This window comes from Capsicum annuum, chromosome 6 (genome assembly GCF_002878395.1).
Source record: "Capsicum annuum cultivar UCD-10X-F1 chromosome 6, UCD10Xv1.1, whole genome shotgun sequence".
NCBI lineage: Eukaryota > Viridiplantae > Streptophyta > Magnoliopsida > Solanales > Solanaceae > Capsicum > Capsicum annuum.
This window is the reverse complement of record NC_061116.1, coordinates 220737479-220751854: the sequence shown is the minus strand read 5'-3', so window position 1 is coordinate 220751854 and position 14376 is coordinate 220737479. Positions and strand designations below refer to the sequence as shown.

General features: G+C 33.9%; 2 protein-coding genes across 4 annotated transcripts; one reads left to right on the top strand and one right to left on the bottom strand.

Moving 5' to 3' along the window:
* The first annotated feature begins 519 nt into the window (after positions 1-519).
* On the top strand, positions 520-6630 carry LOC107875590 (ABC transporter F family member 1). Of its 3 annotated transcripts, none has more exons than XM_016722354.2 (6): positions 520-767; positions 1316-1546; positions 3378-3451; positions 3529-3739; positions 3839-4073; positions 5152-6630. In XM_016722354.2, exons 2-6 carry the CDS (start codon positions 1316-1318, stop codon positions 6207-6209), a joined length of 1809 nt encoding a protein of 602 aa, XP_016577840.1. In that variant the 5' UTR covers positions 520-767; the 3' UTR covers positions 6210-6630. The 3 variants fall into 3 exon arrangements, with proteins under 3 accessions (XP_016577840.1, XP_016577841.1, XP_016577842.1); XM_016722355.2 differs by lacking the exon at positions 520-767 and adding an exon at positions 792-1004; XM_016722356.2 differs by lacking the exon at positions 520-767 and adding an exon at positions 1098-1125.
* A 3855-nt stretch (positions 6631-10485) lies between these two features.
* Positions 10486-10839, bottom strand: LOC124899639 (auxin-induced protein X15-like). Its single transcript, XM_047414600.1, has one exon. It carries the CDS (start codon positions 10837-10839, stop codon positions 10486-10488), a length of 354 nt encoding a protein of 117 aa, XP_047270556.1.
* Between the last annotated feature and the right edge of the window lie 3537 nt (positions 10840-14376).

Below are 14376 nucleotides of genomic sequence, written 5' to 3'. Positions count from 1 at the left end.
ATTAAAAAAAACAACTACATATTCAAATGATTGGACCCTTTTTTTATATTATATTTTCTTTTAACTAATGATTAGATTAAATCACTTGTTTACAGAAAAAAAATATTTTAAAAATCTTTTCAAAGTATTATTATGCACCGTATTCATCTAAAATTTTCATTAATAGGAAAGGCACGACAAAGAAGATGCATATGCAAATTCTGCTAACTATATTTCAGTTGATAATTGTGATAGTAAAGTAGGATGAATATAAAATAAAATTGAACAGATATTAATCATTAATCCTATCGAATATTTAGTTTTTCCTTTTTGTTCTACATGAAATGAAATATAGTAATCATTTTGTCTAGATATCAAATCGGATACAATTAACAAAATATCAATTTACTGAATCAAATTAAATGATTTTTTTGACGTGACGTTATTATGTCTTCTAGTTGAACACCTCCTTAGGTGGAAAGGTGGAAAATAGAAGTGTGACATTTTTAAGTTCCTAGTCAATTTACGCAACTTCATTTTATTTTATTTTTTAAAATAAGGTCGCACTTCTCAAAGCATCACCGATCAAAATTCTCCTGAACTTTAACCGTAAAACTGACACGTGTATCATCTTCTTCCACACTGTTCTTATAAATTCTCATCTAAAATCTCTTTGTACACTCAAAACCTTCATCCTCAGACCAATAAGCAGAGAAAAACAAAGGTTAATCATCATCTGATTATTGTATAATCGTTAGATCTTCTCATTAACATCTCCTAATTTCAAGGTATTTTTTTAGCTGCACGTATTATTGATTTTTTTTTTTTTTTTGTATATTTTGTACTTAATTAGAGATATGATTATTGTACAATCCTAGATTTTCTGATTAACATCTCCGAAGTTCAAGGTTTTTCATATTGAATTACACATGTTATTGAATTTTTTTCTCTATATTTTGTACTTAATTAGACATATGATTATTGTACCATCCTAGATTTTCTGATAACATCTCCCTAATTTCAAGGTAATGTTTTTTCCTATTGAATTGCACTATTACTGAAAAAGTTTCTATATGTTTTGTACTTATTAGATATCTGATTATTGTACTATGCTAGATTTTCTGATTAACATCTCCTAATTTCAAGATAACTTTTTTTTTTCCTATTGAATTACACATATTACTGTAAAAGTTTCTGTATATTTTGTGTTTAATTAGACATCTGATTATTGTACAATCCTAGATTTTCACGGTAATTTTCTTTAATTGCACATATTATTGAAGTATTTTCGGTATATTTTTTACATTTTGACTTGTTTTTTTCTGGAAATGGATAGATGGTGTCGGATGCGAGTAAGAAGAGAGAGGCACAGAAGAAGGCAGCTGCAGCTGCAAAGAGAGAAGGGAAATCTAAGGCGGCTGCGATGAAAGCAGCAGCGGCTGCAACAGCTGCTCCGGCAGAGAGTAACAGTGTTGATGAGTTAACAAATGGTGTAGGAGAAATTCAGTTGTCTGATCGGACTTGTACGGGTATTTTGTGTTCACATCCACTTTCCAGAGATATTCGGGTTAGTTTTTCCTGGAATTGAGGTTACTATAAACACAAGCAGTTGTTCCTGTTTTCAAAATAGTTATCACGCTTTTCTTCGCGAGAGTCAATTTGAATAATTTTCAAAGCTAAATTAGATTAGATCAATTACTCTGTTGTCGATATGACTGGACTGGTTGATGTTCTGTTTGGTGCAATGTTTTTGTTGTCCAATTCATTCTGGCCTATCACTATTATCATAGTTCATGAAGCCAGAGGAAGAAGTAGCAGCCAACTTGATGCCCTACATAAACATCAGTTTGTGTTGTTATCTTTGTTGTACTATTGCTATGTTGTTCACACTTCTCAATAATTTGGGAGTTCACTGCTGTTATAGATTTGCTCTTTCATTTTAAGAGTAGTACATGTGTTTGCCAAGTATATGTATTAGCATTAAAATTAGAGCCGTCAATATGGGCCAAGGCCTGGCTTGTAGTTTGATGGGGCGGGCTTCAATTTTTGCAGCCCATTCAAGAACAGGGCTTTTTAGTCCGGCTCGGATAAGTCCATGACCCGTAGGGCTTGAGGAATGTGGGTTGGGCTAGTCCGTGGGCCGGTCCGTCAGTCAAATAATAAATAATTTAAAAATAAAATAAAATACTGAAAAATAATAAAAGAGTTAAAAAACAATCAAGTCCAATGACCATCGACCTGTTCCATTAACAAAGAAAATGGAAACCGGAAAGTTTCCTACTTTCCTATTTAATAAATAATAAAATAATTAAATATCTACCACTAAAACATAAAGAGTACATTGTACTCTTCACTTTCCTAATTTCCTTAGTTCAGCTTGCCGCCTTCTCTTTATTATATCTCCCTCAACGTGCCATCGGCTTTCAACCATGATGTTTTCGATTGAGTAGTGCCACCGCTTCGTTTTCTTCCTACTTTGGGTGATTCCAGCTCTGGCTCCCTTTTGATTAACAAACTTTAATACTATGTGTTATTTTGTGATAAATATTTATGTTTATTAACAGTGTAAAATTAAATTATAAAATATTACTTTTTAAAAATTGGGCTCGCCCATGAGGCCCGCAGCCCACAGCGTAATAGCGCGGGCTTGGTGTTTTTTGGCCTGTCATTTAAATGGGCCAGCCTGGCCTCGCCCGTCAAACTCAAAGCCCATATGATATTTGATTTGGTATAAATATTTGGTGTGAACAAATATTTACCTTTAAGATAATAAAGTAATCACTAAGTGCTGGACGTGTGCCATAATAGAAGCTGTTATACTGGCCCACAAATATTTTTGATAATTATATCTTTTTTGGCAACTATTATGCATATATTTATATTTTTTGATATTAAAGGGTGTAGTTAGGAACAATTATCTATTTACTTGAAACTTTAAAGTGAAAATTATCATAATAGGTTTTTCGGACTTAAACAACAGCTAATTGGAGAAGAGTAATACCAAAATACTCTTATTGGTCATTTTCTTACTAGTTTCCAATGTAAATACACAAAGCACCCACTATAGTATATGTCTCTCTGCCCCTACTTACATCAGACAAAACCCTGGTATTTAAGTGGAGAAGGGGGCGTAGAGTGGGCCCATTATTTCCCGAGTTTCCAACAGTGCACCACTAGTCCTCGGAGATTTTTGAGTTAAAAAAACAGTGGTCTTGATTGGTGAAGTTGCATATGGTTGTCATTTCTCATGAACAAGAATCACCCTGTTTATGCTTTTGAACTCACTGTAAATAAAAAAGATTATTATGCAGGAAGTTTTCTCTATCATGCATTACTAGATGTCCAGTCAACTGCTGCGCCTCAATTAAGTATTATTTATTCTCGTACTTTATTTGCAGATAGAATCTTTATCACTTACTTTCCATGGACATGATCTTATAGTTGATTCTGAACTGGAGCTCAACTATGGAAGGTAAGGTTTGTCATCTCTTTGTATGACTGTTACCTTAGTATATCTGATGCTCAAATTCTGGGATTTTAATTTCACAGACGTTATGGTTTGCTTGGGCTTAATGGCTGCGGGAAGTCTACTCTTCTTTCTGCTATAGGATGCCGTGAACTTCCCATCCCAGATCATATGGATATCTTTCATCTAACACGGGAGATTGAAGCATCTGACATGTCCTCACTTCAAGCTGTTATTAGTTGCGATGAAGAGAGGTTGAGATTGGAAAAAGAAGTTGAAGTCTTGGCTGCACAGGTATTATGCCATGAAGGATGATATGGCATTCCATTCCATGGGCTTGATCTTTAATTCTTTTTGGGCTAATGCAATGACTCGTTTTGTGTCGATCCTTAGGATGATGGTGGCGGAGAGCAACTTGAACGCATCTATGAGCGTTTGGAAGCTTTGGACGCATCAACTGCTGAGAAGCGTGCAGCTGAAATCTTGTTTGGTCTTGGATTTAACAAGAAAATGCAAGAACAGAAAACACGAGATTTTTCTGGTGGCTGGAGGATGAGGATTGCTCTTGCTCGGGCCCTGTTCATGAATCCGACCATTTTGCTGCTTGATGAACCCACCAATCATCTTGGTAAACTTCTGTTGTATTTTTTTGCTAGGATGTAAGATGTTGGGTTGCGACATGCTTGGTCTGGTGAATCCATATATTGTTTTTTTTTTTTCAAAAAAAATAAATCAATCAAGGTTACTAATGGGGGAAGAAACTCCTGTATACAAGAGGAGCCCTCCCCACCCCCTCCAAAAAAAAAAAGGAGAACCTAGATTACTGAATGGTTCTCTGCAAAAGATTCCTATCCTTCAATACTAAGAGAAAATCCATGGGTGCACCAAAAGAAATTAATTCTACAAGGAACTTTATGCATTATTTAGGAACCTTAGTGGTACAATATTAATTTCATTTCCATCAAAAGCTCTGGTATCTCTCCCTCTCCAACTACCTGCACAAGAGCTAATGGAGAAATAGCCCATGTCCTGAATCTTCTCTTCCGTCTTCTAAACCCAACTGGACGAGTGAATTTCATTGTTAAATTTCATCCTGGACAAATGAATATGCTGGCAGCTGCCATTATAGTATTTAATATTAGACTAGACGTGTTATTTCACTCTTCTTACAGAATTTTTCCTGGTGTGTCTTTGCGTTTCGCTCTGCGAAGTAGTTATGTGAAGTTCGCTCTTACAAGAACAAAAACAACAACATACCCAGTGTAGTCCCACCTAGTGGGGTCTGGGGAGGGTAGAGTGTACGCTGACCAAACCACTACCTCGCGTGAAGTAGAGAGGCCGTTTCTAATAGACCCTCGGCTTAGACCCAATAACAGTATAGCAAACACAAAACATAAATGCATATAAACTTGTACAGGCAAAATAAACTAACAATGCTAGCCACAAGATACTACTAAAAACTATATATTCGAAACCATAGACAACACAACCCACGAACAAGAAACTTCAGACACAAATAAACCCCCTGCTGTTACCGACGCACTCCCACCCCCTAACCCTCTACCCTAATCGCTCTTAACTGAAAGGAAATACAGGGATCCTGAAATATGTTGTTGTCTCTTCACACCAATGGATCTAACAGACCAAATTCTTCATTCACAGATTTTAGATTTGACGTGCTTATGATATTCTTCTCCTGAATGCAGACCTAGAGGCTTGCGTGTGGTTAGAAGAAACTTTGAAGAAGTTTGACCGTATTCTGGTTGTTGTTTCACACTCGCAAGATTTTCTAAATGGTGTGTGTACTAACATCATCCATATGCAAAATAAGAAGTTGAAGCCCTACACTGGCAATTATGATCAATATGTCCAAACTCGTGTGGAGCTGGAAGAGAATCAGATGAAAATGTACAGATGGGAGCAGGAGCAGATTGCTTCAATGAAGGAGTACATTGCTCGTTTTGGACACGGATCGGCCAAACTAGCCCGTCAAGCACAAAGCAAAGAGAAAACACTGGCTAAGATGGAGCGTGGAGGGCTTACAGAAAAGGTGGTGAAGGACAAGGTCCTTGTCTTCCGGTTTCCTAATGTTGGCAAACTTCCTCCTCCTGTTCTGCAGTTTGTGGATGTGACATTTGGTTACACACCCGATAATCTCATTTACAAGAATCTAGATTTTGGTGTAGACCTTGATTCAAGGGTGGCTCTGGTGGGACCTAATGGAGCTGGAAAGAGCACACTACTTAAGCTGATGACAGGGGATTTAGTTCCCCTTGATGGCATGGTTAGGCGGCATAATCACCTGCGGATTGCACAGTTCCACCAGCACCTGGCTGAGAAGCTTGACATGGAATTATCTGCTCTTCAATTCATGATAAAAGAGTATCCTGGGAATGAGGAGGAGAAGATGAGGGCATCAATCGGGAGGTTTGGTCTTACTGGTAAAGCTCAAGTAATGCCTATGAAGAACTTGTCAGACGGTCAACGTAGCCGGGTAATATTTGCGTGGTTAGCTTTTAGGCAACCTCACATGCTGCTTCTGGATGAACCAACCAACCATCTCGATATTGAGACAATTGACTCACTTGCGGAGGCTTTGAATGAATGGGACGGTGGCATGGTTCTGGTTAGTCATGATTTCAGGCTCATAAACCAGGTTGCCCATGAGATATGGGTATGTGAAAATCAAACTGTGACACGGTGGGAGGGTGACATTATGGACTTCAAGCTACACTTGAAGGCGAGGGCCGGATTAGGTGATTGAAGCAGACATTCCAAGTTCTAATAGTACTAGCAAGTCATAATCTGGCTGCTTCTCCAGGCCTAACATTTAAGTCCGAAGAGAAAAACATCGGCATCAGGCTATCAGCAGCTACAGTTTTAGTGACACCGTGCCTAGTTTTGTATGCCATAAAGAAGAAGTGATTGTGGTTACCATATGACCGGCTTCATGTTTTCTTTGGTGCCATGTTTTTGTTGTCCAGAGGAAGAAGTAGCTGCTGCCTGCTAACTTGATGCATTACATAAACGTCACCTTTTGTTGTTGTCTATGTTGTATCTTGCTATATTTGTTCTTTAGAATTTTGGGATTTCACTGCAGGTATAGATTTACCTTTTCATTTTAAAGAGTGTACGTATGTTTGACAAGTATATATATTAGCACTAAAAATTTGCTTTGGTATAAATATTTGGTGTGAAAATATTTATCTTTTAGGTAATATCGTACTCACTACTCAGTGCTGGACGCGAGCCATGGTAGAAGCTGTGGTACAAAATATAAATTGGACAAGTAAAGGGAACAGAGCCATGAACAGAAAACTATTGAATTTGGAAAAAAGAAATTTGTAACTAATAAATTTACTTTGTAGGCGTTTGGTCGTGAATACAGGCGTTTGGTCATTCACAATATTTTTGATACGTTTTTACTTTATATCGGAATTGTGAGTGAGAAGAATGAAAGATTTGCGTGAGAGGGAATGATGTAGCTTTCATTGCAAAATGATAAAGCTAAAACTCCCTTTTCTGATTAAGAGATGGTAAGTTGAAAAGGCCAACTTCAATTATGAAACTACAATTCATGGGTCTCAACTCCCAAAACACATTGAAATTTATAAGGGTAAAATTCAGAAATAGCATACTTATCCCCTTAATTATGAGTTTCATAATAACAGTTTCATAATTACATAATATAATAAGTTGTATTTTGTATTTTTGCAATCTGTTGCTACAAAAATATAAATATATATGATTTTTATTGCTCTTATGATCGATATGTATTTTGTATTTTTGCAAACTGTTGCTACAAAAATATAAATACATACAAATACATATGCTACAAAATGTAATTTGATAAAACTGTTGTTATTTTTTATAATTTAATACTTAAGTATGCTACTTTATGTATTTTTTCCAATTTATAACAAACACGAATAATATGCGCTGACAGAACTATACCTCATATAGTATCAATTGTTAAACAAAGAAAGGAGGGGCAACTTTACCTTAAAAGCTAGGTAAAATAAATTTGTTGGCACTGTTAAAAATATGATACTCCTATGTTATTTGAGTTACCATTTTCACTAAGATTACCATAAAATTTACTGGCAACACCTTTTAGGAATATGAAGACGTCACTGTTAGAAATAATGTCTTTGAATCTTCAAAATAATAATTGTATCATAAAATAGGAGAGGAGAATCAAATAACGAGATAAGATAACATGTGATGAGGTCAATAAAAGAAGTGTTGAATTTTGAGTTCACATTTTAGATTTGATGTGACCAACAAGAGTAAATGCATCAACCAAATTTTAAACTAGGCATTATTTTTTATAGGAATGGGCAAAATAAAAATATCTCATAAATTGAATTATCTCATTTTATATATGTAATAACTAATTTCATTACTCTAGTATAAAGTGATTTAGGAGCTAATCGATACATATAACCATATAAAATAAAATAATCTCATATTTTATTTTGAAATTAATATTCTTATTCCACCAATCAAACTATCATCTATATTTCACTCCGGTCTAGAATTAAACATTTTAAAGTTGTGAATAGGACAAATTATGCGTTTTCTACTCAAAATCAAACGTGTACGGAAAATGCCTTTATATAAAATAATATTATATATGAAGTTTTGTCTAAAAAAAATGAATTTTCACCATTGTCTTCCTAGCTCTTTTTTCTTTTTCCTTTTTGTTTTTCAAATAGCCACATTTTAATATTTCGTCATTGTTTCTGTTCTTCTTTTCGATCGATCTAGCCATTGTCTTCCTCATTTTTTCAGTAGTCGTGTTTTCTGTGGGGTCAAGGGTAACTCATCTTCATGAGAGGCAATGCTAGGATTTGAAATTTTTGAGTTCGAAAGTCTAGCTCTTTTAAGTTAGTGAATTATAAATTAACTTATACATATATATTCAATAATTTTTTTTAAGACAAATACAAAATTTAAATAAACCTACTACATTCTATGGAACCCATAAACCTACTACATTTTTCTCTGCTTAACATGTCTTCGTTTTATTAATTATTTCATTACGTAATTAATATACGAACTTCACACGTTTGATTATTTTCTCCAATGATGGTTAATTAAGGATTTATTTTAGACATATGTTACAATTTCAAGTGTCCAATAAGTCGGAGCAACAATTTTAAATGTCTAAAATGAAAATGAAAATGAAATCAAATACTAATAGTCATAGGAACAATTACTCTTGTAGAAGTAAAAGGAATGGGTTTGTCAACAACCAAACACATAAGTGGATCCCCCTAGATATATTACACTGTACATTGTCTGTACCTTCAGCAGCCAAAGCCTGTCATATTAAATGAGAAAATATTACAATCTCAGTTTCTCATTCAAACATTTTCTCATTCACACTTCTCTGCATAAAAAATGAACTCAATAGCTTGTGGATCATCCACCTAACTTTGCCTACCAAGGTACAATAATTGAAAATTTAGGCATGCATGAGGCAATGCTATTCGTTACCCCGTTGTGGGATCATGATTAATTTAAATTCGTGCAAGACATTCTCTATCTGAACTTTTTCATTATTAAAACTCGAACCTGAGATCTCTAATTAAAGGTGAATGTCCATTCCACCACAACCCTTGGTTGTTGTGTTAGGGGAATTCCTTCGTTTTTTTGGTAAGTGTTTGGTACCATTTTGGGATCATGACTAATTTAGATTTTAGATTTGTATAATATAAGAATCAATTATGGTAGAAGAGTAGAAGCTCATTACTTTGAACCTAAAGGAGTTAATGCCATTTTCTCTTTCTCGTGCATAGTTTTAAAACTTCATTATTTCATGTAATCTTTTGACATGATCATCCATCTGGGTAAATATTGGAATATTGTTCAGAGAAACTGCTTTGCAATTTAACCCCCCAAAAGAAATATTTTCTTTACTCCATACAATAATAAGTCAACAATTGTGGGTGTGTACTAATTGTACCTTGTTCCACTTTTACCATTGTTCACGGTTCGTACGTTAATTCCACCTTTTTCCCTTTTAATGGCATCTAATAATCTAATGTTTATACTTTATATTATATACTTTGATAGGCCACGTATTATTAACGTATCAATTCAATATACAAAATCTTTTAGGCGTATACCGGACTTTGGAATTTTAAGTCAGTGCACAGAACCAATTTTGAGAGGAGGAACAATTTTGTTGAAATTTGTTTACATTAGCTATCAATTAAATATTTTTTTAAAAATGATTATATGGGTTAAATGGAAGCGTGGAAATAAGTCACCCCTTGAATTCTTTTAAGTAATTTCAAGTGACTTTTTATGTATTATCAGATAAGACAGATTATCTAACTTTTGAGTATATTAATCAATTTATTCAAATAGTAGTCATTATTCATTAATCTCAAAATATCGAAATACTCTAAATTCAATACTTATTTAGCATCCGCAACATACAACATCACGCAAATTTAAATTTCAATGGGAACAAATAAAACACCATTTCTTGTCAAACAAATTTGGAACAAACTTAAGTATATACAACACTAAAATGCACCAATGACACAATAAATAAAAGGGCATTAAAAAGGTGAGTAATAAATGAAGGATGAACTAAATAATGGAAATTTTATTTATTCCATAGCTAAACTCACTCCATTCATGTGGAGTAGCTTTTTTTATCTCTTTTTTTTTTTTCTTAGAGTACATCAAAATTGAACTAGAACTCTTTGTCCAATCTACTATAATTAAGACACTCACTGTACTACATTCACATGCATACATGATATACAAACTCAAAACCATGATCGAAACAAAGAAAAAGAAATTGGAACGTTGAGTTAGGTTTTGGAATGATCGACTCAAATATTGTTGTTACAATTGATATCAGAGCGGAATCATTCTAATTAACTTCGTTTTCCTCCTTTTCTTATTTTACTATTAATCAGAACCATTCAGTAACAGTGTCACGCAAGTAAAAAGAGTCAAGTCACTAATTAGATAAGCAGTCACAATAAAAAGAGTCAAGTTACTAATTAGATAAGCAGTCACGAGCCGAACTCCGTATATATTATAGCCAAAATCCTCTCCATCTCACTAGGACTGCATGGTAGTGTAAGTGCACCTTCATGATCAAAACCATATACCTCAGCAGCTTGTTCCAATAGCCTCAAGAATGAAGGGTGTGTTAAGCAACTCAATGGCACTACAAATCTCTTGAGCTCATCCTCGTCCGTCGCAATGACCGCGAAATGCCCTTCTTTCACATCCTCCGGCACGTCCCTCGACTCGTTTTCCGGCGGATCGTCCGTCGAAAATTTCTTCCCTAGTAGGAGACTCTTTCGTAATTTTTTCACTATCCCATACTTTTTATTCATTACATTTGTTCTACCCTTTGACATTATATTATGGTAGAGAAAGATAGTACTAATAAGTAATAGGTTACTAGTGGTATTTTTTTTTCCTTGCTTTCTTGGTTTTTGAAGGTTTTGATAGAGGGGTAAGTTTAGTCAAGTGTTATTTATAGTGTGAGAAGGCATTGAGGGCCAGAGATAAGGTTGGTACTTTGACATGCTTGGAGTGTCTTTGGTGTAAATATTGAGGGACAAAAGCATGTGAAATATAGGAAATGAAGTTCCAATTCATATCTAAAAACATCTTTTTTAATTAACGTCATATCTGCCTCTTTATCTTTCGATTACGTGTAATAATATGACTAATTTAAACATCCTTATTTAGCTTTATAATAGATTAATCACTATCAGTCTTGTCATTAAAGCACCTACAATTATAAAAACAATAATATACCTAATGTAATCCCAAAAATAGGGTCTAGGAGGGGGTGATGGTAGGCGCACACGTTACCCCTACCTTATGAGACGTACAAAGATTATTTCTAATAGACTCTCGGCTCAAGAACCTACAATTATAAAATCAACAACATAACTGGGTGTAACATCATAAATGGGGCCTAGAGAGAGTTGGGTGTATGCAGACCTTATACCCCTACTTTGTGAGAAGTACAGAGGTTATTTCCGGTAGACCCTTAGGCTCAAGAAAATCATTGTCAAGAAACTGCAATTTTAAAAAAGAAAAAGAAAAGGAAGAAGAAAGAAGAAGAAACTGTGGTTGTTAATTAAGCTAAAAAAAAATGGAATTAAGCACAACAAGGTGAGATATATATTTGCCACATGAATAATATAATGGGTCATTGTATGTATACAAGAAATTCTTTTAATTATCAAGTCATACTGTCATACCACAAGTAACTCTCCCTAAAATTAGGAGTTGTAATTTGAAATAAAGCATGTTATCTATTACAATGGGTAAACTTAATTAAGTTGATGCCATAAAAATTCTTTATACATATCCGTGAAGGTTAAGTTAAACTCTTTTGCACTCCAACATTGTTTGCAAGTAATATGTTTTAGTGCTCCAAAATTGAGTTTGCGTCCGAAATCCTAACTAAGGTCTTAGTATTTAGCTCATTCTCTAATTAATCTCTATGTCCAATGAGTTTGTTGTATGTTTTAGGGTAGAAAGACTAAATTAAGACATGCAATTTAACAGATTTCTTGAGAGAACTAAAATGATATATGATAATATGAACCTGTTTATGATTCATTTAATCATCAAAAGGTGAAGCACTTCGAATAGAAAGACAAGTCGTGTTGATGACTCGATACATGGTACTATTACAATTTACACATAAGTTAGTAGAAGGCTTAGCATGCACGAAATAGAAGGGCAGTATGTACTACTTGGAATTTACACAGATTATTTGTGAAAAAAAAAAAGTCAGTCTGATGCACTAAATCTCACACTATGCACAAGGTTCGGTAAAGGGCTAAACCACAAGAGTTTATTGAACTCAACCTCGCCTTACATTTCTGCAAGGGAGTGTTTCTACAGCTTGAACCCGTACGTGACCTCATGGTCACATGACACAATTTTATCAGTTACTCCGAAACTCTTCTTTTGCAATGTATTACCCCACTATACAACTATACATGAATAGCATCATGCATCTGAGACTCTTCTTTTGCAATGTATTACCCCACTTCAATTTTCTTATGCTACACACATTTATATTCCTTGCAATGGACGGTGAGTAAAACATTTATATTACTTATATATATGAAGCTTACGAGTTGCAGAGATGTAGATCCTACATGTAGTATAATATAATTACTTAAATAGTTATCTCTAGTCTCTATATACTTATATGCATGTCAGAGTTTTGTTGTATTCTAAGCTAAGGTACTGTTACAAACGCACGCTATCCATGTTACTATTAATTTCAGTTTACTATAGACGGGTTGTGATAGGGAGGAATAAAATTCCACGTTATTAATTAGAATTTTTGATCATGTTTGAGTTAATTTTGAATATGTAAAAGCTCATTTTGAGAGCATTTTTTCTTTAAATAAATCTTATGATTTAAATTAATCGAAATGTTAATATAAATACTGAATATTGAGAAAACCAAAAAAAATAAATTAATTCTGATTTGAAAAATCCAAAGATGTTGAGTGTGACATGTTATTTATGGAACGGTCGAAGTGCTAATATTTAAAGAAAAAGATGTTTCTAGACATCGTCACTTTTTGGGCAAATGTTTAATTAGAGTATCTTTTATCAGTACTAGAGAGAATAAAGTCCAATGTTTTTTTCTCTCTTAAAAATTACTAAAATTTAAACTTTTTCGGAATTTTTGGCCTAGTCCGTTTAGTGTCTCTCTCTCACTTTGGTTATGAATAAAACATTGTGATAAGGCATAAATCTCTCAAATTATATCTTTTAAATTCATTCTTCCTATAATTTTATGCTCTTTTTTACTGCGCGATTGTCTAGTAGAATATTTTTGTTCTTCTTTTGTGCTGATATGATAACTATGTCATAAGGAGAATCTTAGTAGCTTAGTTCGTTAGTTACCTAAACTTTCACCTTGTTGGTGAGGGTTCGATTTCTCACATTATAATCCCTTCCCCCATTTTCCTTTCCTTACCCCCAATAAAAAAAAAAAAAAAAAAAAAAGATAACTATGTCACCATAAAAGAAGCACAAAAATGGGAATAATTGGCAAAAAAGGCACCTTCCAAAACTAATTTGTCAAATGATTTTTTAGGTTTCGGGTGTAAAATATGGGGAAAAGTAAAAAAAGTGGGGTCCATACATGGGCCAAGGGGCCAATACATCATTTTTATAACTTTATAAATTTAATATAATACACCTAACACCCTTCACTTATTCCAATATATAAAAAAAAAAACTCTCTCTCTCTCCTCTTCAGTTCTCAACTCCCGCTTTTGAAACTTCTTCTCCCAAAAACGCCATTTTCGTTTCTTCTTATTCTCCAGCTGCTAAAGGATCGTTGTTGCTTCGCAAAGTTAGTTAAAATCAAGTTTCGATCATTTCTAGATCCATTTAAACGGTTTTCTTTGCTAATTGATTTGTAGCGATGTAGGAATTTTTTTTCTTTTCGAATTTGGTTGATTAAGTAGTTAAAAAAAAAAGAATTTTATAGGTAATGAGTTTGATTTTGAAGCAATGTTTGGGGTTTTATGCAGTATTTTTGATAGATTTTTTCGTCGATCATGGTGTTGAAATTTGAAACTTTTGTTTACGAGTTTTGATTTAGTTCTGGTTTTGTTTAGCAAGGAAGTGTTGAATGGTGGGATAATTACTATTTGAAGAGTTATTTTGGCATTTTGATTTGAACAGTAACTTGTTTCTATCCGTAGACCCATGGTCTATGAAATGAGAATGCCCTAGATTGAAATCAATTTTTAGAAGTATGAAATTCTTTTAAAATATAATTAGTGAAAATTGAAAGATTAATAGCTAATTAGTTTGATTAGGTGCACTAGTTTGATTTTTAGCAATTGTTGTGTTTTGATACTGCATGTTAGATTTTGGTTCAGTTATCGTATGTTTGT